This window comes from Cyphomyrmex costatus, unplaced genomic scaffold (genome assembly GCF_001594065.2).
Source record: "Cyphomyrmex costatus isolate MS0001 unplaced genomic scaffold, Ccosl1.0 scaffold159, whole genome shotgun sequence".
NCBI lineage: Eukaryota > Metazoa > Arthropoda > Insecta > Hymenoptera > Formicidae > Cyphomyrmex > Cyphomyrmex costatus.
The window spans coordinates 189,545-215,078 of record NW_017275598.1 but is presented as its reverse complement, the minus strand read 5'-3'; the positions used below and the strand labels follow the sequence as shown (position 1 = coordinate 215,078).

The following is a 25,534-nucleotide window of genomic DNA, read 5'->3' as shown; positions in this document are numbered from 1 at the left end:
AATGCGAAAACGTGAGATCGAGGAATCGGCTTTAAGACATGGTCTATGTATACATGAGACGCGTTTCAAATCACTGATCGTCACTGAATAAATTGTTCCTTTTTATAGTCGTATAAGTGACGGCCATTGTCCCAGCCTTTGGGATGCCAATGTTACACTTCTATCTTCAAGAGAGAGCGGCGTCTCGCAGTTGCGAGTTCGAACTGGGAGTTCGACTACTGATGCATCGAATGGATACACTTGTCTATCCGTTGCTCCAATCGAGTAAAAGCCATCTGCAATCAATTCCTTCGGAATGCCGGTCTGTAGTAGCGCCTTTGACTAGGAACACAAAGATAATTGTGACACTTATGAAGATATATATCACTTTCACTTAACTATTATTACGTACCACTGATATTGAAGTGCAAAAACTTCGTTCTTGGATGGAATCTCAAAATATTTTTCAAACTTGAATGCTTCGATTGAGAAACCATTAAGTGTTACTTCAAATGAATAGGTGCGTCCCTAAGCACTGAAGTGGTAGGTTCTGATAAAACCAATGAGAACAACTGCTACAGCTAGACCGATAATGAAACTTCAATTCCTGTAATCCAAGACAGCTAATCCGGTTCAGAAACCTTCTTGTAGAGGATATTATCCTTAACTTCCTCTGAAGCCCCAGGCTCATTGTTGTTGGATATATGCGTAGTACTGACCCCAGGGCAACACTCTCTTGACCCAGATAGCTAAACCTACAGAAACAGATTTGAACAGAGTTTGTTATGATTATTTTTGACGCCAGAAAAGCAACAAATCTTAATCAGAGACTGTTCCGTAAGCAAAATGTTAGTAGAATGTCGATAGACTGGCATCAAATTTGATTAGAAAATATTAGCAAATTGACCTCAACTAATGTCGCACTGTTTTCGTTCTGACGATAACACGTAAGTTGAAATTCAATATTAGCAAATTTCTAGCAGAAATGGAACAGGATCGGCTGATAGAATATATAGAAATATTCTAAAGTAATAACGTTACAATTTTAATACATAAAGACAGCACGATCTGCTCAATGTCTACTGTCTGCAATCAGTCTGCCATCAGATTGTGTTGCGCAGATTTTGCTCGGTTTCTGCTACTAATTTATCATCAGATACTCTCAGCAGATCCTGCTCGGTTTCTACTGCCAATTTTCTAGCACAGAATATGAACAAGCGTTCTGTTCAATTTTTGCCTGCATTCTGTTGACATAGAATGTTCAACAAAACAAAAGCAGAACGCGATATCACTTGAGATCAGTCTGTTAACATCTTTGATCAAATCTACTAACAATCTGTCGACATTCTGCAAACATTGTGGTAAATATTGAGATGAGGGAAGCTAACTCCGATGACTTTGATCTTGACATGTTGTTATGACCTTGAAAAACCTCCAAGTTTTAGCCGTCGCCCGTTATTCGTTAAAAAGGTATGAAAAAATAATATTTCTTTTCTACCATATAGAGCAAAAATTCTCTGCTTTAAAATTATTTTCCTGTTTTAAAAACACGAATTTTCTTTGAAAACGTTATTTTTTCATATAAGTTTTGTTTTTAGTTAGTAAAAAGTTATTAACAGTCAAAGTTAGTTATTATTTGTATGATATTAAGTACTATTCTACACCTTTCCCTGTTCAGAAACGTTAAACTTTTCACGTGAAATAACTCTTACCTCCCCCACCCCCCTGCAAAGGGGCACACGACTTCTATGACTGTACTATTGGCACAATGGCATACTGTGGTATTATGTAGAATTAAAAAATCTTTGTGGAAAAATACAATTATACATCTCGAAAAGTTATGTACTATTAAATAAATTGTAAAAGCGGGCGACGGCTAAAAATTGTTAGCGATTTCTCAGGGTCATGACAACATATCAAGGTTACTGGCTTCCCTCATCTCCATAATTACCCATTTTGTTATCAGAGGAATAAGTATTTCAGATTTCATGATTTGCTCCAACTGAAGTGGGAGAGCGTACCATTGATTGCAGAGCTGGTACATAATAGACGTTTCATTGTCACAGATGATGTCCATGCCCTTAATAGAGAATACGCGTCCTTGACAGCAAGTTCCTCTTTGACCGTAACCGGCAACTCCATAAAGCAGGACACAATGGACCACGATTGAATTGGGGGAGCAGTAAAAGAGAGTAGCTTCTCCTCGCACACAGGCAGAGTATCCAGGCTTTCGGTAAGCGCGTAATTAATGAATGTATTCGGATTACATATTGGATAGCAGTGTACAGTTTTGACAATTTCTTTTGACATCTTTCTACAACGATGTTCGCATAGAATTTTTTAACGCTCTCATGCGCAGATTACATAACTTAATAGTATGGAACTTAATAGTATGAATAACTAAAAGTAAATTGCGCGTAACTTATTTACATTTCTCATAACACTACATGCAATTTTTTTAATTACAAAGCGCAAATGTCCTGTTTGGTAATTATATTTATTACATATGTGGAAAAGAAAAAATACATTGATTTTATCATACGTTACTAAATAAACCGTAGGATTATTAACACTATATATTTTTGCAGTTCCACGATGTACTAAAACGTGAGGCAACTTATTACATCTCTGTGGAAAAGTGGAGACCAATATAATTATAATGTCTATCCTCGACGCATTTCAGATCGCTATATTTACAAGGACTAATTGGAAGGTAATACAATCTTATCATTGGAAAAATCAATTAACAATAACTTAGAACTAATTATACAAAACTTATAATATATTAACACTATGATTTCTAAGCTTTAAATGAAGAAATCACATAGACCTTAGAACTAGCAATTGTCTATAGTTTCTGTACAAAAATCTTCAAAGTTAGAGAGAGAGAAACATACTTTTCAAATGTTGCTCTTGCTCAAAGTGTTCGAAAATATACCCTACATATGTCAATGAAACATATGGCGCGTTAGCATTGTATTAGAATTAAAAATAATATATTGTAGCAAAGCATGAAATAAAATTCTTGAAATTTTTGAAAATGTACAATATAAGTAATTAAAAATATTCAAAACAAAACTTTGTGTAAAAAAAATCTTATAGAAAAAGATAATTTCAATGCAACATATATCTAACATTAGTATGTATCACATGCATGTGCGAAATGTACTTCTGGACACTTTTAGAAAGAGAAGTACGGACACAATCGTTCTTATATATTGCTCTATTCCACATTTATAACATAAAGTCCATTAGAAATCATCAAATCAACAGCTGACGCATCGATATACATCGAGATTAAACGGCTATTAACTGCATTTGGAATTAAGAGGATCCTAAAGTCGTCTGTATCACTCATTAAACCTATAACCGACTAAAACTATAATTTTTGTGTCGTAAATACTTTTTTGTCATTCACAGATTCGAAAATCCTTTTACAGGATTAAAGTATACACATTAATACGTGCCTGTGAAGTACAATCTATGCTGAAAACAATAAAAAATTTTTTAATTGAGTTTTTACCATTTTTTAGTCCAATAAAGCGCTCCAGAGTTGTCACGTCGTTGCACGTCGTAACAACATTTATTTCATATAAAAGCTGCGCAATCTGTACTTAAGAAATAGTCCACAGACACATAGTTTGCGTGAAGAAACAGCGTCGAGTTCTTACAATTAGATTTAGACACTTTATCGCGACAAATTTACGATACAAAAATTGATAGATAATGCGACTGCGTGCATCGTTGTCTACGTAAGATATATAATGTGGTAGTATGTAAAAGACGTGTATCATATATCGATGTGTTGTAAAAAAAACGGCGACATGTGGCGATTTCGTTAGAGTTCGAGCTTTGCTTGAAGATCCCCTTAAGTCGCTGAAAATGACATTTTTTATGTATTTCTTATTTGGTGCATCTCCATACGTACGACTAGATCAACAGAAACGTAAAATCTATACCGTCTTTTATTCAAAGCATATTAATTCCGCGTATAGCCTTTCCTTTATACTTATTCTTTATTTCTCAATTCGACAAGAGAGTACACTTATAGTCGCATGCTTCGAACGCTGTAATATCTTGATCAAAATTTCTCATTGTGAAGTATTTTTCCCGAATGTATCACAGTTATTGGTATTAAGTAACGAAATAATAACTGAGCTTTCAAAGTCTTTGTCAATACTTTCGGTTGTTTTACCTTTCTAAAATTATGCGGAAATCTTATTCATTGTTTGTACATTTGTCTGTACATTTCCGAGTGACTGTTTTCTTTTTCTGCGAGAGAATAGTCATCGATATAATACTACATAATGATGTAAGTCATTTTGTGATTTAATTTAAAAAAAAAAAGTGAATTTAATGCGTTTTTAATAGAGCGATTAACTTAGGCCAAATTTCGGACCAAGACATCGGAAGATATTCACTTTCTCCGAATCGTAAATAACAAAGTTAACGGAGCTAGAAAGAACTAAGAATTACGACTATATTATTACTGTGAAAGGATACTTTCTTTTATTTTTTATTTAATTAAATTGTAAATTTTGTTACTAAACTTAAGGCACCATATTTTAATCTTTAGTTCAAACTTTATTATTAATCGATATGTACAGAAAAAAATTCATAATTTCTATTTTTTCTGAATTTATAATAATTAAAAAATAATAAAGTCCTTTTGTATTATATTATTTAATTAGCACTTTATCATTCAAAAATATAATCAGAAATATAAAATACTATTTTACTGTAAATTATTGCTTGAAAAAATGTAGAATAAAACTGCTACACTTTGTTTTAAGTTAAGAAGAACTTACAGAATATAAATTTTTTTACTTTTATATTTAGTAAAGATTGATCAGGAAATTATCTATTGCTCGAAGGATTATGCAAGAAAACAGCTCTCTACGATGCGATAGATAATCGCCGTTAAATAAACAATCTGGTAGCGGCTTTATTGATATGACTCGTCGTATGTATGTACTTATGTGTAATTAACGGTTTGCATGTGTACGTCAAAGTTTGCAGTTCTCTTTAGTTAAAGACGCGGAATATCTGTTAGAGACGTTCGCGTTGTGTAGAATTGGAAGAAACGCATTGGTGGCGAGCTGAAGAAGAAAAGATCGAACAAAATCTTTTAACATGGAGTAATTTCGAGTGTAGAAAAGTCTAAAGAAAATTGAAAGAGGACCTTCTTTGGTAGACAATATACTTGAAACGCTCGCTACATTTTTTAATAGCAAAAACTATGAAAGCCGAAATAATTTGTTCGCTTTTCGTCATCGCTAGTATCTCTTCGAGCCAATGTGATTTGGTCATGGATTTTTTGCGCAATGTATTTCAAGAAGGAAGGGTAAGTTTCGTTATTGAAATTACAACATTAAAAAGTTGAATTTCATATTGATTAAAAAGTAGATAATAATGTCGATATTTGCTTCTAATCGGAAAATGAAATATAATTTTTAAAATAATTTTGGGACTATAGAATAACAATTCTAAAGAAAAGAAGTGCAAATTTAAAATATCAAATAATTTATTAAAATGATCTATTAAATCTATAGTCCCAACTGCTTCAGTTGGAAGAAAACCAAAAGACATTTGCGTACACATTCCTGCAGCTACATGATTACTGAATACTTGTACAGCATACTTTACTTTCATTCTTGTAAAATTATTTGGCTGTATATGATCCATCGATAATTTAGGAGCTGCTTTTATCCATTGTGTGCTGTCTCATTTATAAAACTGTACAATGTGATCCCAAGAAGCTATTTTGTCATTAATTTTAAAATTGTACTTTAATAAATTATTTCGAGTTGCTTTAATTAAGTGTGGAGTATCAAAAATGTAAACTACATTTTCTTCGTTAACTGAAAAGGTAGAATTTTCTGTTGAGATTCCTAAATTACGAGATAGTTGTATAAAATTAGAACCCATATCTGTTATTAATGCATGCACCATAGCACCACAATTTCTTAACTTAATTATAATATCAAATAAAATATTTTTTAATACATTACTATGACACGTAGTCTCTACAAAACAGAAGTAAACGGGCAGTTTCCATTCGCCTGCAATGCTACGTGCCATTATAACAAAAGCACTTTTTGCAGGCACACATGATTTTTTTATCACCATTGTCCTCAAATCCAATAATTTCATCTCTTGATACATTATAGAACAAATGACTTTTTAAACTCATTTCATCTGCACATAACACACAATGACGTTCTATCAATGGTAATGAATTTAATTTTAATTTTAAGGCTTCAAAAATTTTATCATTTATACCCGGTAAGATATTCTATCTTTCTGTAAATAAATGTAAAGAACGTACAAAAGGCAATGCAATAGATTGTTGCAATTCCCGATAAGTTCGTGGACTTAAAAAATAAATTAACAATGCAAATTTTTTAAATTCGAGATCATATCTTCTACCACGTTTACTTTTAAGTTGTGCGTTGACTTGTGCCATTAAAATTTTATTAAATTGTTCGGGTAATAATTTACGGCCTAATTTTTTCAAACGCTCAAATTCATTTTCTTTTTTAAGTGTTACCTTCTTTTTCTTTCTTTCCAAACGGAGTCGTCGAATTCTTTGACGTAGTGTATTATTTTGTATCTGCAATCTCTTAATCCTCAAACGCAATTTCCTTTTCTTTGGGCTATCATCCAACGATTTATTATCTTGACTCCTGGATGTACTTCTGTAATATGATACAAATCCATTAAATTAGTGAAGATTTTTTTGGAATATGATGAACAATCAGCGACAGATTAAACATTTTGCCGCCCCTAGGCAGCGTACATTTTGCCGCCCCTAAAAGCAAAAAAAAAAAAGATTTAGTACAAAATATCAACAATTTTCTGTTACCCCTGCATTAGCTGGTGAAAACGTAATATATTTTTAAATATTTTCACGACCCCAGAGTGCACCACGAGGAGGTTTGCAGATAGAATTTTACACTCCTTTTTTTTTACTTTATTTTTTACCTTTTTTTACTTTTTTTTTATTTTTTGTTCTTTTTATCTTTTTTTGTATTTTTGTATTTTTAATATGTTTACTAATAACTGTACTTATTTTAGAAAAAAAAATAAAATAGAGGGAACAAAATTAAAAGATTTGAACATAAGATCTCCAGCATTCTAATCTCGCACCTTACGCGCTCGACCATGCAGAATACTTATAAGTCGTTCTTATAAACGAGGTATATTACTCGCATGGGAAATTGTAAACAATTAATATCTTGTAAACTATCGCATTTTGACATAATTTATGCCATCGTGGATTAATGGGAAAGGTATACTATTACAAAAATTTATTTAAACTTATATGTCATATGCTCTCATCCCTTATATCAATACACGGCACGCTGAGTCGGCCGAGAAACATTTTCAGTCGCTCGCGACAAGCGGACGAGCGAGAGGGTCTCGATCGTGACGTAGCGTTTACCATCTCGCTCGCGCTCGGCTAGTGCGCATGCGTCGAAGGCTGAAGGACAGCAGATCGTGCTGTTGCGCTCTCTTAGCCGAGTCAAGCCGAACGCGGTGTGCTGGGACCCCAATGTGCATCACTGGTCGGCGGTTCGCCCGGCTGCAATTTCCTTTTCTTTGGGCTATCATCCAACGATTTATTATCTTGACTCCTGGATGTACTTCTGTAATATGATACAAATCCATTAAATTAGTGAAGATTTTTTTGGAATATGATGAACAATCTAGTAAATTCTACTAACAAAAGAAATAAATTTGAGTAGTATTAAAAGATAAAGTTAAAAAATAGAAATATAATAGATTAATTTTTTAATTACACATTCTAGTAATAAGAAAATGTTTGTAAAAATATTTTATTATAAATGAAAAAATAAAAATATATGCTTTACTATAATAGATAACTTATTAAACGAAAACTTACGGTTTAACTTTTTCAGCCTCTATGTCATGGATAGTAATTGGCAGAATTGTTTGTGAAGTGCTAGCATTACTGAAAATATCATAAAAAATTATATACTTTTATTAAAAATAAAAATGTTGTCTATTAATATAAATTACCTAGTCTCTTCTTGCATTTGAATTATTTCAACATCAGTGGTCTCTCTGCATACATTTCTACAATAAAAGAATATATATATCATAACTTCATAAAATATTATTATATAAAAAAATATAAAACAGTTTAAATATACCTATTTATTTTTTCTGTGAATCTATCTTCTTTTTCTGTTTCATTAATTGAATACAGTTGAACAACATTTCTGAAAAAAGAACCATTTTCTGTATTTATAAATTATTTTAATAATACATAAAATAACAACTATTATTAATAGATATTATTACTATACATATATTATTTGATTAATTATACACATCTCATTATTAAAGTAATTATATTGTTGTAAAATTATTATATATTATTTTATATGTACTGCTTTCTATGTATGCACAGTATATTACTCAATTTGATTAAATCTAAATAAACTAAATTATAAAAAAATAAATAATAAAAATAAAAACTCACTCTTGTTTATTAATATGCACTCCAAATAGAGTAGGTATAGCATCTGGGTGAAGACGAGCTCTAATTTTGTTAATATTGTACCATTTTTTTTCAAAATGTAAATGGCACAAACAGCAATTGTAATAAGCATATTCTGGACCTTTAGGTTCTAAATCCAGCCTTCCACATGCTCGTATCTACTGCATCCATCTATATACATATAAATATATACACATATATACATAAGTTATAAAGTTTTATCATTTAGATTAATATAGTCGTTTAATAAAAGATTGCAACATTTTTTTGTAAAAACAGTAAATCACTCACTACAAGTAAATGTGTGTGTGTGTGTGTGTGTGTGTGTGTGTGTGTGTGTGTGTGTGTGTGTGTGTGTGTCTGTGTGCGTGCGTGCGTGCGTGCGTGCGTGCGTGCGTGCGTGCGTGCGTGCGTGCGTGCGTGCGTGCGTGCGTGCGTGCGTGCGTGCGTGCGTGCGTGCGTATCTATCGGGACGATATGGCCAGTATCGAAAAGCTGCTACAGGCGACGAGTAACAAAAGTCAAATGAGAACAAAGATGAAAAACGGCGCGACTCGAACGAACACCGGGCGGGCGGGCGCCAGCGTCGACGCAGGTTAGGTTTCTCTGTATTGTTATTGGTGCTACCAGTGCTACCACCCTACCACTGCCTTGCGTTATTTAGGTTTCTCTGTGTTGTTATTCGTGCTACCAGTGCTACCACCCTACCACAGCGTTGCGTTATTTTTCATAACGCAACGCTTTTGCGAAATAACTCAACGGCTTGAGTTATTGGCTATTTACCGCACGCAAAAGCATTGCAGTATAGGGCACATTACGTGCACGCGTGAGGAAAAAAATATTAGAGTTATTCGAAATGCATAAATATATGGGTGTAAATTTATACAACAGAGTCATGTGGAAAAAGAAATTTATTTTCAGTATTGTTAATTTTTGTGTAAACGGAAGTGAGAGTGGTCTTGCAATTGTTCACAAATTCCGTTAGTCTAGCTGGCGAACAATGGTATTTTATTGCAAGAGAATTACCGAAAATATTTTAGCATGCAGCAAGTCACTGTACGCACATCCGTATTATACGAGAAATCGTACGTGATTTGCGAGGCAAATATCGATTGGACGTAATCGGTGCGTTTTGATGCACATCAAAGCCATCGTATACGATTTAGTGTGAAACAGTGTGATTAATATAAATTTTTCTCTGTCAGTAATATAACCATACTAAATTATATTTACATACATATATACGTGCGTATTTATTCATGCATTCATTATTCCATCGCGTCGTTACGCGGCGCAATGGAATGTAAATTGAAGAAAGTAAGAGTGTAGATACGTGTTGAATGCTAAATGCGCTATTCAATATTGATTCAAATGAGTTGCCAGAAATATCGCAGGTGAACCGCCAAGTCCTCAATACATTTTATATCATATTGTTAGGAAAAATACGTACCTATTCTATTATAATTTGAAATGTATGCATTTCACATTTTATATCAAATTAAACCAATTTAATGGCTTTGATCTCTGTCAGTATGTAAAAATGTAATATTCGGTCAACCAAATTCGCCAAAAGTCACGTTTACACTGATGCTTAGTAAGCACGTATTACATACACACACGCACGCACACACAGATCTGTAGAACATTTTCATACATATGAATAATATAATACAATTATTCTGTGAAACAGAACACTCATTTCGCCCTGAATTCACAGAAATGTAAGTATCGTCTCTGAAATTGTATAATTCAATATTCCGAGCCCGGGATTGCAGTTCAAGTAGGTACTGCACTGCAATATCGGTATAATAGATTTTAAAATTTTACAAAAAGATTGCCAATATAAAATCAATTACAATGCGAAGAGTCGTCAATTTAACATTATACGAAGCCAGCAGTACGAATGCAATTTGAAAAATAAAATGGCTTTTATTCCGAACAATTGAGGAGAAAGGCTGGAACATTTTCTTCATCTACTTTGTGATCCGCACTTCTATTACATGACGCGGATGTATTTTTTTATAACACATTTGAATCGTTATAAACTATACGTGACGTGTTACACTCTCTACACTACTTTCCAAACTTCAAATCTATATTTCGAAATAAAATAGGTGGAAAGTAAATGTCATCTTTCCATCACTAAAATTCAATACGCGTGGAACAGACATTAGGAATTCATAGCGTAGCAAAACTGAACACTTACATCTTAATGCTAAAAATATTATTAATGAAGAAATTATTTTAATCAGAATAATAAATAGTAATGGATTCTTAATTTTTACTGTCTTACATATTTGAAATTATTAACTGACTCTTACGTATCATTTAACCCATTGTTGTTTTTAAATTATTTTAAAATGTAAATGATCTCAAACGTATGTACTATAATGGCATCATGCAAAATATAATATATAATATTAGAAAATGACTGCCATAAAGCCTGATCTACAAGTGCATAAACATAGTTGTAAGTGAATAGAACATAAGAAATGCTTCTAAAATCTAAATCATTCACTTACGCACTTACGCTCTATTATACTGAAAAATCAATTTACTCCCGACGTGTTTTGCAGCCCTGCCATTGCTCCTGCTATAGTACCACTGCTAGGACACTGCTAGTGCTCACCGTAGACGACGCATAATTGATCAATACAACTATAACTACGTTTATGCAATTATATTGGGCTTTAAAAGATTGACAAACAAAACCATATTTGACTATAGATTAGTTCAAAATGCGTTAAATGTGCTGTGCATTTTCTAGCCCCTGCGGTGGTATAACCGTTACGGATTATGTACTACACATGTATCTATGGTACGTCAGGATATCAAACGCGACGTTTACTTCTACACAGCGCTTACAAAGCGTTCACAAGTGCTTGCAAAGCGTTAAAACAAACATTTGCAAGACGTTTGTAATCGCATTGCATATATAATCGTTTTACACATGTAATCGCTTTATAAGCGCTACTGTGTTACTTAAGGGGATGCTGGAGTGTCAGTTAAAGACTCGTTTCTCTTAATTGCATTTACGGATGGAAAAATCATTCTGCATAATTAAAGTATCGACAAAAACGGAGGGTGCTAGCTACATTTCAATACGAAAAACGGAAAAAAAAATTTACAGTTTCGTTATCAACAAATATAATACACAGTTTATTTGAATTGGAAATTGTTAATCCGTACAAAATATTAGGCATAAACTAATTCAGACGTAATCTCCTTATGGACTCTCCAAATTCAAAACTTAAGACTCGCATAAAGACTCGCTTTAATTGAATATGGCCTTTTCACTTATTTATATTAAATTTTCTATTTCAAACAATTACTTTTTCGTAAATAATCACGTTTTACAGTACAACGTGACAAAAAACTAGTATTCGAACAAGATACAACCTACTGAATCATACTTAAAATTTCTTCTCAGTTACATACAGTTACATACTGAAGCATATTTGAAATTTCTTCTCAGTTACGTACATACACAACGTATTTACACAAAATTTACGTTTTACAAACAGGACGAAAAATGTTATCGAAAAAAGAATTTCGCTCCTAATTAAAACATGTGTTAAATCGTTACATTCAGTAGTGATTTCAATTGACAAAGGCAGCCTTCTAAAATATTTCCTCAATGCTGCAGATCGCGTTGATTCGAGACCAAGGAATCCTCCTGAACGCTCGTCAGACGCTCGCAAAGAATAGATATAGCACGCGGTGTACATACGTACCTTGCACAACTGTTGTCCAGGCGAAAGGTCCTCGAAGGGATGTCTGGAGAAACACCGGGAGCATGCGAAGAGCGCTGCCTGCACGTTGTTAGCATTAGCACTCATCTTCGGCGCGGCTTCCCCACGATCGGATTAGGACGCGGTTGTGGAGCAGATATGTGTACCGGAACAACGGAACAGCGGGGAGAGGCAGCTGCAACGAGGAGACGCGATATTGAAAACAAGAGAAAAACAGTTACAATGCACTGCACCCACAACACAACGCGAAGGAAATGCGAGTAAATGTAAAAATCGACAGTGGCAATGTACAGTGCGATTATTCTAACTGCGAGTACTAAACCACAGTATCACTAAACTATACTGCGCCGGAACCGGTTGTTACACATTCACGTAGCCATCTGCGACTGTTTTGGGATCGCTGCGACAAGCATTATGGCTGACCGTAACCGGCGGAAGTGGCCATTCGAGGGCGCCACCGCTCACCGACCATATGCCTACTGCACACCGAATGCGATTGGATGCGATGAAGGATGAACAACGAGTGATATCCAATGAAAGCTCTGCTTTTTCTTACGTGACAATGGGCGCATTCAGCAAACATAAAGGTGCTTTTTCATGGGTATCAGTTGACGCGTTAACGCTCAAAATCAGATAAGGCCTTTTTGCACGTAAAAAAGTGTTAACCGTAACTTTAACCTTCCTTTTATTGTTTGATCCGAATTATCTTCTTTCCAAACATCAGAAACAAAAACTGCGACCGCCAGTGCTAAAATAGTGTATAAATTAACCTGATAGATTTCCTATTGGTTGGCATTAAGGCGTTAAATGTAAAATTCCAACATGACGAAATTTTTACGACTAACTTTAAAATTACGGTTACGGAATTTCACTTGTATTGGCTCTATCTGATTGTACATACGTGTTGAAAACTACTAAAATTACGGTTACGGTTAAGGGGATCCTAAAGCTTCCTTTATTACCGACTAAATCGTATAATTTTTGTATCGTAAATACTTTTTTTGTCATTCACAGATTCGAAAATCCTTTTACAGAATTAAAGTATGCGCATTAATACGTGTCTGTGAGGTAGAATGTATGTTGAAAACGATAAAAAATTTCAAAATTGAGTTCTTCTTTACCATTTTTTAGTCCAATATGGCACTCCAGAGCTGTCACGTCATTGCACGTCGTAACAACGTTTGTTTTATATAAAAGCTGCGCAATTTGTACTTAAGAAATAATAGTTCACAGACACGTAGTTTGTATGAAGAAACAGCGTAGAGTTCTTAGAATTAGACTTAGACAAAGCCTGGCTGCGTTCCGTTTCAGGCATATGCGCGCATTTTATATAGTGAGCGTCACGTATACTATAGGGGAATGCACGTATATGCGTGAAATAGAACGCAGCCAGGCTTTGTCTAAGGGCGGGTTCACACCTTGACGGAAAAGCGGAAAGTGGAAGAGCAGTTAACCGATCAGAACTCGCCTTGGTAGTAAAAAGTACAAAACTAACAGAAAGTCGACTACTCGATTGGCTACTGCTTTTCCGCATTCTGCTTTTCCGTCAAGGTGTGAACCCGCCCTAAGGGTGCAAACCCATGCAGCGGAATAGCGTAACGCGGAACGAGAGCAGAACCAATCATGTGTTTCTCTAGAAACACGGAATGCTTGTTATTGGTTCTGCTCTCGTTCCGCGTTGCAATATAAAAACTGTATCAGCAGTTAAACGATTACGTTTATTTACAAGTAAGTCAGGATCATAAGAAAATAGGTACGCTCTTGTACCAAAGCAAAAGTGTGAATACAAAACGAAAATATTCGTATCATATTCAAAAAATATTCATTCAAATGGAATGAAAAAATATTTATTCGTTTCTTGGCGAATAAAAAAGAAATGTATTCGAATGTGTATTTTCATTCACTTTTTATTTATTTATTCGAATATTAGGTGTATTCATCGGACACACTATTCCCTTTTCAGATCTTAAATTGTCTTTCCTTGCTGTTTTCCTCTTTTTCCTCTCATAATGACTTTCTAATAGACCATCGACATTATCTTATTTGTCATCACAAAGATCAGTACTCATTTTTATTCGCTGCAAATTATCTTACTTAATTTTCAATTATATACTGTACGTTTTACTATTATGACTTGGAAGATTAATTTTTATTCATGGACTTGTTACTTCTTTTTCTTTTATTTTTGGAAAGGTAAAAAAACTTTTATATTCACACATTATGTTTTAGAATATTGTTAATTCCTTATTTTTATATGTATTTTTCTATTAGGATTAATTATGCTTACGATATCAACTGAATCTTAGTTTGAATTGAGAATATTTATAATACTTAATGAAGAATAAAAATACTTCATAATTTATGTAACATTGAAAATGACCTGATCGAAGTCGAAACGTTTGATTTCTATATGTTTGTATAATTGTTTAAATTGAATGGTTTGTTAATTTACTTGACTCTTTGCCTTCTTTATATTTATTGTTTTACTCAAAATTATTATTGTTTTAAATAAAAGTCACTTGTTTATTGCATACATTTTTTATCTATTACTTACATGTAAACAATATGTGCTGCTTATCAATTTGCTATATATTTTCAAGTAACTGCAAAGGTATCATTTGTTGTAATAATTATATTTGCGTCATGTTTTTTTCGTTATATATATCTTCAAATATCTATAAACATTTATTTATTACAATTATATTATGTATTTTACTATATAAATATTGTATCAATTTTAATGTATTATCTAATTTTCATACTTTTTCTCTTTCTCTTAATATATATACACTAATTAAATAATATAATATAAAATTAAAAGTAAAAATCGACTCTCAAAAATTTCAAATACAAAAAATAAATAGACTAATGAGAGTAAACTCGCTGTTATTAATGCGAAATTATAAAAAAAATTATATATTTGTTAACAATCAAAAAATATCAAATATAAAATACTATACGTTTCGGCCTAACATCCGGGCCATCTTCAGTAGTAAATTCACAAAAAAGGCATGGATCAATAAGAAAGTGATCACTCTCAACGTCAAACAATTAAATCCACATGGTTGGTAGGTCATGTGCAAACGACTAGACGTAAATCTAAGTAAAAATTAAAAATTAATGACAATTATTGAAGAAAGATGAAAGTGAACACTCACCGACAAATCCATGATTACAAGATAAAGTTGTATTAAAATAATAATAAATCATCATCGGAATCACAACAAATTAATATAAAAATAGTCAAGAGATAAAAATCCGAAGATAACATTGTGGTGGTCAAGATTTGACCACCACAATGTTATCTTCTTTAATATAATATATTTTATATTTATAAAGTACTTACTTGAGGAATAAATTTTTCTTCAAAATGTAAAGAACAAAGCCGACTATTTGTACCAATAATCTTTTTTTGCAATTTCATAATCTCCATCCATTTGGCTTTTCTTTTCGGATTGCTAGGAAATCTATAACGATATATTATAAATTTTTACTTATTGTGATGTGAAAGCATTCTGATATCAATCTTTTGATATTTAATAATTCGTAGAACGTTTTTATTTAAAAAACGTTCAGTATTTCTACATTCTCCCAATCGAAATCATGACTAAATTTAATTCTGTGATCTGTGATCTGTGATCACTGATTGAGTATTCGTTTTATGATTAATGTAACAACGACATTCAGATATTCTGGTTTTAAGTTTTCCGCCGATTTGCTCTACATTTGTTACCAAAAATTTTGTAAACATTTTTCTTAAATTCTTTTGGGAGAATATTTTTGTGCACTTTAATAAAATTGATTTTATTTGTACTTTTGGAAGCTAGTTTTATATTAAAATTTTTACTAATTCTTTCGAATTCGTCAGAGATGTGGAGACGAGGAAGATGGTTGGAAGAAGGAAGAGGAAAGATGCTTTCCACAGTTCAGAATCGGGAAGATTATCCTACCACCCATAACGGCGGCATGTCCTTTTCTTTGTCTCTTCTTCGATCTTAAGCATAGCAAGAGGCGAACGACTTTTCTTGGAAACCAGGTCGAGCTGAACAGATCATCGTGCAGTGTGTGCATCGCAATACATCTTTCTCTTTTTCTTTCTTTCGGTTGATTTATGTGCCAATCTATTTACTATCATTAGTATTTTGTAATGTACTATTAGTATATTATACTGTTAGTATATTATCCTTTCAGCGTCACATATTCATCAGGAATATAAGATAATGCGAACCAAGAGTCTTACTCCTTCTTTATCGTATTATTGTCATTTTGATTTTTTGTTCTAAATTTATTGAATAAATAATTTAAACGTGAATTTATTGTATTGAAAATAAAGTATATAGGATAATCATTTTTTGGTAAGGTGTTGATTATATATTTAATGTTTTTTGGTGGCATTCAAATGCGATAACCGAAAAACTTTGCCTGTCATTCCAATTATTATGCTTTGATAATGGGTGTGATATAATATAGAAAATTTAGATAACATCCAGAACACATAAGTTTTTGATGTCAATCAGTTTCAATAACATTGTTATTATTAATTATCGTAAGAGATATAAAAAAATCATTTTGTCATTTCTCCCCCCTGCTTCCACAGTGAACTGCAATCTCTCATGAAAAGAACTAAATATTTTAAGTGTAGAGTCAATTAAATTGCCATAACAATATCGTTAACGTATATCTAAAATAAAACGGGAGTATCCATATCAAAAATATACTAGAACGTACCTTCCGCTAAATCATTAACGAAATATGTCCTTTTATTAAATAATTTATTTTCATTAACGTTAAATTTTCTATTATTAATCGGAATTGGATGTGAATCCTACATCCTACATGTGATCTAGCTACTGCTGCTAATATCAAAAACCGTGTAACATTACACTTCCACCAATCAATTATGTCCTTGCTTCTATACATTGCTTTTTTCCTTGTGGATTCTACATTTAATTACATGGCACATATAAAGACGCTTCTAAACTTAAAAGTTTAAAGATCGGTCGGGAACAGTGCCGACTCTAGTTAATGCGGGGCTGGGTGCATAAAAATGCGAGACTGATTCTTGAAAATGAAATAATTTATTTCAAATCATAATTATTTTATTTCATATATATAAAATAAATATAAAATAAAATAAACTTAAAAGTTTAATGTTTTATAATAAAATTTTTAATATAAAATCTTTTATTACAAAATTTTATTGTAAGAATAGGTCTTTTCTTTATTCCTGCACTGTCTAAACTGGTGCACACGGTGCAGGAATAAAGAACAGATTTAATTTTATCCGCACATGTGGAAGTGAGAGGTCCAACAATTTTCTATCTCGTTATGTCGTTACAGTAAGTAAAACGCGGGACCGAGTGCGCTGCACCATCGCACATGGCCTAAAGCCGGCACTGGTCAGAAAGATCTTGTTTCATATCAAATATCGGATCCCGAATTAAGAAATTTATCCCGAAATTTGTTTTGGAAAAAAATTGCAAAAAAGACAAAACGTAGTTTTCATTTTCGTACTTTTTTTATTATTTACTCACGTTGTATTTATTTGCTTAAAGGAGAAAACTAGTGTAACGCATGAAAAATCCGCCTATATTTCTGAAATTTTTTTTGGTTCAATAAAAGTATCAATCGAAAATCTGTAAAGTAGGTTTAATAATAATACAAAAAAAAGTACAAAATATAATTTTTTGAAGAAAATAGAACTAAAAATGGCGGCTGCGCAGCATATGTCCCAAGGCGCCTATTTTTGGAAGCTGGTCCATGGGCGAACATCTAACCTCTTTAATTTTTGACCTGGAACAAAAAATCAAAGTTTTTTAGTTTCTATATAACAGCAGCTATCGAGCAACGTAGGATTTTTTCGATATATTGATTTTTCGCGAAATGGTGCACGATTGAAAAAAAAGTTAAAATTTTGAAGAAAAAAAACGTCATAAATTGTTGATAAAAAAAAAAGTATGCGATATAGAAAAAAAATCCTACGTTGCTCGATAGACAAAGGTATTACGAATATACTGTAAAAATTTTAAATCGATCGGTAAATATTTGCTCGAGTTACGTGTTCGCCCATTTAAAAAAAAGTGGTTTCGAGAAAAACGCGTTTAAAGTTTTAAGTGCTGTTAAATCGTATAATATTCTTATATACCTCTAATCTGCGATGCCTGCACCATACAATTGGCCTTCCAAGTTCACGTCCTGTTCGTCTTTTTCCTTTCGAACCGCTTTCAAGTTCTAGACATTTCGGAAGGCAGTCCCTTCATTTCCGACTGCCGTTATACCTGATCCCGCACTCAAATTACAGCGCGCGGTCGGTACACAAAACACGCTCGGCGTATACCTGAGAGGCTTCAATTTGGACATTTAGGCACTTCTGCCGCATTCCATGTTTTAGTATGTTATTCTTAAAACCCTAAAGCACCTTTTAAGCGAAAAACTAAATTTTCGAAAATTTCAAAATTTTACACTAGTTTCCCCCCTTAATGTATATATATTGTTGGTTTCTTGCAGCAATGCAAGTATTGCATCTAGTACGGATAGCTTGTGTTGCAATTAAACATTGATCTGGCGATATTTGGTGCACTGCAACCTCGAATATTGTGCCAAAGTGATACCATAAAATAATGACAATAACAGAATAATAAATAATATAATAAATAATAATAGGCTCTGTAAGAACAATTAGAGAACAATTGAAGGGCTAAGAGTCAGTTATATGTATAATAAAAAACGTTTAATTTAACAATGAATCTATGATAAAAAACAATTTTTCACAATTTTTTTTCGGAATAAAAGTGACGCTTACATATCAGTTATTCAAATAAAATTACATATCTGAGTTGTGCTAGGTTAGATTTACAATAATGTTCACACCGAAGCATCGCAAACCTGAATAATTGACAGAAAAGCAGATTGCCGAAAGCTATGCACAAGAGTAAAGTGCCCTTAATATCGTTGCGCCGAAGACACTGAGTCTTATATTGACTTGTGGTAGGCTAGCACAACTCAGATTTACAATATAATATGTAACAGTTTTTTATGAGGCGAACACATTTTCCCTTTTTTTAAAAAGATAATTTTGTTGAGATATAATACAATACAATATAATGTTTACATCTGTAAGATTATTTATATAGGCTGTAATTACGTAAGAGAGTTTAAATTCTATTCCACTTCTGATAATATAAAATGTATCTCTCTCTTCTGAAGAAGATAAATAATCTTCACAACTGAGAGTGTAGAATAGTGAAATGAATATACAGCAGCTGTTATACAGTGTGTATCAAAAAAATCACCGAAAGTTATATACACTTTATGTATGTTTACTTTGTACTGGCTAATATCTAATATATCAGTTACTTTTCCTGGTAATATATTATTATTAGATAAAAAGATTTAAAATTTTAAGTATCCTTTTTTGAACATGTATATTATATTTAAATAAAACTCCGAGACCTCTCTTAGCACTGGAGACCATAGTGCGATGCTCGTTGTGCACTCTCCCCTCTTTACATGGTCTTGGCTCTTTATGCGATTGAAAAAAATCTATAAATCATCAACGAAGTGTGTGTGTCTGTGTGTGATAAAATAATACATTTTTTTAACACGATTTTGAAATCTCCCGTATTACTGCAGCAGTTTTATTTGGACTGATCGCAATTGAAAGATCGGATATTATCAGAAAATAACTGTATTTTTATTACAGTTATACTTTTGAATAATTTTAATCGCGCGAAAATTTATTGATCGATATAAAATTCAATATAACGAAGTGTTGTAAGGTATAATGCAATAACTATAACCCAGAAATTCATACACGGTTCTGAGCCGCGCGCGAAAAACATCTGTGTACGTGTAGGATGTGCGTGCGTGTGTGTGCGTGTGTATGTGTGTCAGTGTGTGTAGCAGCCCCAAACGAAAATTAACGATCGTCATTTCGCTCGTAGCGATTCCCCGCGCGCAACACGTGTGAACAGTGGATATAAGTGCACTCCCTGATAAATAAAATATAATAGGAAACGGTTAAAATCGATAAGATTTCTGTATAAATGTATCGTTGTTTAACAGATCTATCGGCCACCACAAAAATGTAAAATAATATCAAATCGTAACGTATTTAATTGGTTTTAATCGAATCTGTTTTCTATGCAGATAATACAGTATATATCCTATCGATTGTAATTCCATGCTATCGTACGATATTCAATTCGGAATTATTACATAAATATGTATATATAGGTATACATGAGACGCGTTTCAAATCACTGATCGTCACTGAATAAATTGTTCCTTTTTATAGTCGTATAAGTGACGGCCATTGTCCCAGCCTTTGGGATGCCAATGTTACACTTCTATCTTCAAGAGAGAGCGGCGTCTCGCAGTTGCGAGTTCGAACTGGGAGTTCGACTACTGATGCATCGAATGGATACACTTGTCTATCCGTTGCTCCAATCGAGTAAAAGCCATCTGCAATCAATTCCTTCGGAATGCCGGTCTGTAGTAGCGCCTTTGACTAGGAACACAAAGATAATTGTGACACTTATGAAGATATATATCACTTTCACTTAACTATTATTACGTACCACTGATATTGAAGTGCAAAAACTTCGTTCTTGGATGGAATCTCAAAATATCTTTCAAACTTGAATGCTTCGATTGAGAAACCATTAAGTGTCACTTCAAATGAATAGGTGCGTCCCTAAGCACTGAAGTGGTAGGTTCTCATAAAACCAATGAGAACAATTGCTACAGCTAGACCGATAATGAAACTTCAATTCCTGTAATCCAAGACAGCTAATCCGGTTCAGAAACCTTCTTGTAGAGGATATTATCCTTAACTTCCTCTGAAGCCCCAGGCTCATTGTTGTTGGATATATGCGTAGTACTGACCCCAGGGCAACACTCTCTTGACCCAGATAGCTAAACCTACAGAAACAGATTTGAACAGAGTTTGTTATGATTATTTTTGACGCCAGAAAAGCAACAAATCTTAATCAGAGACTGTTCCGTAAGCAAAATGTTAGTAGAATGTCGATAGACTGGCATCAAATTTGATTAGAAAATATTAGCAAATTGACCTCAACTAATGTCGCACTGTTTTCGTTCTGACGATAACACGTAAGTTGAAATTCAATATTAGCAAATTTCTAGCAGAAATGGAACAGGATCGGCTGATAGAATATATAGAAATATTCTAAAGTAATAACGTTACAATTTTAATACATAAAGACAGCACGATCTGCTCAATGTCTACTGCCATCAGATTGTGTTGCGCAGATTTTGCTCGGTTTCTGCTACTAATTTATCACCAGATACTCTTAACAGATCCTGCTCGATTTCTGCTGCCAATTTTCTAGTACAGAATATCAACAAGCGTTCTGTTCAATTTTTGCCTGCATTCTGTTGACATAGAATGTTCAACAAAACAGAAGCAGAATGCGATATCACTTGAGATCAGTCTGTTAACATCTTTGATCAAATCTACTAACAATCTGTCGACATTCTGCAAACATTGTGATAAATATGGAGATGAGGGAAGCTAGCTTCGATTACTTTGATCTTGACATGTTGTTATGATCTTGAAAAACCTCCAAGTTTTAGCCATCGCCCGTTATTCGTTAAAAAGGTATGAAGAAATAATATTTCTTTTCTACCATATAGAACAAAAATTCTCTGCTTTAAAATTATTTTCCTGCTTTAAAAACACGAATTTTCTTTGGAAACGTTAGTTTTTCATATAATTATTGTTTTTAGTTAGTAAAAAGTTATTAACAGTCAAAATTAGTTATTATTTCTCTGTTTTACCTGAAAAGTTAGATAACTCAGGATAGCTATGGGACCAGGAGATATGGGATTAACTGAACAAGAAAATATGACTTTCCATACGAAGCGACTCTCACTTCCCCTCCCCCTTACCATGGGAGCACACAACTTTTTGCGCGAAGTTACATAAATTTCGACTTTCCATGCGAAGCGATTTTTCACACGATTGTTGGCGTGAATATTCATTAATGAGTCAGCATAATTATAATATATTCATGCTACTGCGTTAACCATTCACAAAATTTTGTTAATCCTATAAATTCATGTCATATACACAATATTGAAAGGATATGGCGCGATATACGTAGTGTAATTCCTTGTTATATGTACGGAATACGCGAGAAACATTATAAATATTATTTTGCTGAATTTTTATTTAAAATAATTTATTTATTTGAAAAAAGAATTGAAGCATTTTTTGTTTGAGTGAAATATATCCTATTAATAATAATGTTGAGTAAAGTATTATGTAGAATTAAAAAATCTTTGTAGAAAAATACAATTATACATCTCAAAAAGTTGTGTACTATTAAATAACTTTTTAAAAGCGGGCGACGGCTAAAAATTGTTGGCGATTTCTCAGGGTCATGACAACATGTCAAGGTCACTGGCTTCTCTCATCTCCATAACTACCCATTTTGTTATTAGAAGAATAAGTATTTCAGATTTCTTGATTTGCTCCAACTGAAGTGGAAGAGCGTACCATTGATTGCAGAGCTGGTACATAATAGACGTTTCATTGTCACAGGCGATGTCTATGCCCTTAATAGAGAATGTGCGTCCTTGACAGCAAGTTCCTCTTTGACCGTAACCGGCAACTCCATAAAGCAGGACACAATGGACCACGATTGAATTGGGAGAGCAGTAAAAGAGAGTAGCTTCTCCTCGCACACAGGTAGAGTATCCAGACTTTCGGTAAGCGCGTCATTAATGAATGTATTCGGATTACATATTGGATAGCGGTGTACAGTTTTGACAATTTCTTTTGACATCTTTCTACAACGATGTTCGCATAGAATATTTTAACGCTCTCATGCGCAGATTACATAACTTAATAGTATGGAACTTAATAGTATGAATAACTAAAAATAAATTGCGCGTAACTTATTTACATTTCTCATAACACTACATGCAATTTCTTTAATTACAAAGCGCAAATGTTCTGTTTGATAAATATAAATTTATTACATATGTGGAAAAGAAAAAATACATTGGTTTCATCATACGTTACTAAATAAACCGTAGGGTTATTAACACTATATATTTTGCAGTTCCACGATATACTAAAACGTGAGGCAACTTATTACATCTTTGTGGAAAAATGGAGACCAATATAATTATAATGTCTATCCTCGACGCATTTCAGATCACTATATTTACAAAGACTAATTGGAAGGTAATACAATCTTATCATTGGATAAATCAATTAACAATAACTTAGAACTAATTATACAAAACTTATAATATATTAACACTATGATTTCTAAGCTTTAAATGAAGGAATCACATAGACCTTAGAACTAGCAATTGTCTATAGTTTTTGTACAAAAATCTTCAAAGTTAGAGAGAGAGAAACATACTTTTCAAATGTTGCTCTTGCTCAAAGTGTTCGAAAATATACCCTACATATGTCAATGAAACATATGGCGCGTTAGCATTGTATTAGAATTAAAAATAATATATTGTAGCAAAGCATGAAATAAAATTCTTGAAATTTTTGAAAATGTACAATATAAGTAATTAAAAATATTCAAAACAAAACTTTGTGTAAAAAAAATCTTATAGAAAAAGATAATTTCAATGCAACATATATCTAACATTAGTATGTATCACATGCATGTGCGAAATGTACTTCTGGACACTTTTAGAAAGAGAAGTACGGACACAATCGTTCTTATATATATTGCTCTATTCCACATTTATAACATAAGGTCCATTAGAAATCATTAAATCAACAGTTGACGCATCGATATACATCGAGATTAAACGGCTATTAACTGCATTTGGAATTAAGAGGATCCTAAAGTCGTCTGTATCACTCATTAAACCTATAACCGACTAAAACTATAATTTTTGTGTCGTAAATACTTTTTTGTCATTCACAGATTCGAAAATCCTTTTACAGGATTAAAGTATACACATTAATACGTGCCTGTGAAGTACAATCTATGCTGAAAACAATAAAAAATTTTTTAATTGAGTTTTTACCATTTTTTAGTCCAATAAAGCGCTCCAGAGTTGTCACGTCGTTGCACGTCGTAACAACATTTATTTCATATAAAAGCTGCGCAATCTGTACTTAAGAAATAGTCCACAGACACATAGTTTGCGTGAAGAAACAGCGTCGAGTTCTTACAATTAGATTTAGACACTTTATCGCGACAAATTTACGATACAAAAATTGATAGATAATGCGACTGCGTGCATCGTTGTCTACGTAAGATATATAATGTGGTAGTATGTAAAAGACGTGTATCATATATCGATGTGTTGTAAAAAAAACGGCGACATGTGGCGATTTCGTTAGAGTTCGAGCTTTGCTTGAAGATCCCCTTAAGTCGCTGAAAATGACATTTTTTATGTATTTCTTGTTTGGTACATCTCCATACGTACGACTAGATCAACAGGAACGTAAAATCTACCGTTTTTTATTCAAAGCATATTAATTCCGCGTATAGCCTTTCCTTCATACTTATTCTTTATTTCTCAATTCGGCAAGAGAGTACACTTATAGTCGCATGCTTCGAACGCTGTAATATCTTGATCAAAATTTCTCATTGTGAAGTATTTTTCCCGAATGTATCACAGTTATTGGTATTAAGTAACGAAATAATAACTAAGCTGTTTAGGTGAAGCTTCTCACAATCATACTCTATGAGGAAATCAGCACAGAGAACCAAGGCAAGCACAAAATTTTGAATACAATAGTATGTGCTAGCTATTCATATAGTTTTCTCTTGTTTGATTTTAATATTCCTTACAGCGTTTTTTCAGATTTGTTATCAAAAGACGAGGATTCTCCACCATTAACTGGTTTGTCATCACGGACATAGAAAAAGGTTTTCATTTATTTGTAAACATTTCTATTCACACATTTAAATGAAGTATTTACTTCATCTCAAGAGACATTTTTATTTATCTTCGTAAAGTCTTTACAGTACATGATATTATATATATCTTCTCGAGCATATTTCACTCGAGCGTATTTACCGACAAAAAATAAAACTTACCAAAAAAGCTAATAATGGGCGCTTTCCAATTGATGACACAAATCGACACAAGTGTCGTTCTATCTTTGTCAATCACTAAATATCAAGAAAGATAGAACGATACTTGTGTAGACTTGTAGGCCTATTGTATTTAGGTTTAGGTTAGATTTAGAGTATAGGTAACAGCATAAACGTAAGGTGTAAACTAGGCCATTATAGTGTATTAATGGAATATATACAGTGTACAA

At 32.9% G+C, this 25,534-nt stretch overlaps 1 protein-coding gene and 2 long non-coding RNA genes across 3 annotated transcripts; all 3 read right to left on the bottom strand.

The window, feature by feature from the left end:
• Window positions 1–568: 568 nt before the first annotated feature.
• LOC108771500 (uncharacterized) lies at window positions 569–2,344 on the bottom strand. Its single transcript, XM_018536819.1, has 2 exons — window positions 2,001–2,344; window positions 569–734 (listed from the first exon to the last, which is right to left on the bottom strand). The coding sequence occupies exons 1-2, from the start codon at window positions 2,287–2,289 to the stop codon at window positions 667–669; spliced, it is 357 nt and encodes a 118-aa protein (XP_018392321.1). The 5' UTR covers window positions 2,290–2,344; the 3' UTR covers window positions 569–666.
• Window positions 2,345–8,022: 5,678 nt separating this feature from the next.
• Window positions 8,023–12,630, bottom strand: LOC108771502 (uncharacterized). Its single transcript, XR_001940641.1, has 4 exons — window positions 12,241–12,630; window positions 8,489–8,677; window positions 8,157–8,225; window positions 8,023–8,079 (listed from the first exon to the last, which is right to left on the bottom strand). It is a non-coding gene; the product is annotated as an uncharacterized LOC108771502 (long non-coding RNA).
• A 7,733-nt stretch (window positions 12,631–20,363) lies between these two features.
• Window positions 20,364–23,235, bottom strand: LOC108771501 (uncharacterized). The gene is made up of 3 exons (XR_001940640.1): window positions 22,781–23,235; window positions 20,838–21,180; window positions 20,364–20,767 (listed from the first exon to the last, which is right to left on the bottom strand). It is a non-coding gene; the product is annotated as an uncharacterized LOC108771501 (long non-coding RNA).
• Between the last annotated feature and the right edge of the window lie 2,299 nt (window positions 23,236–25,534).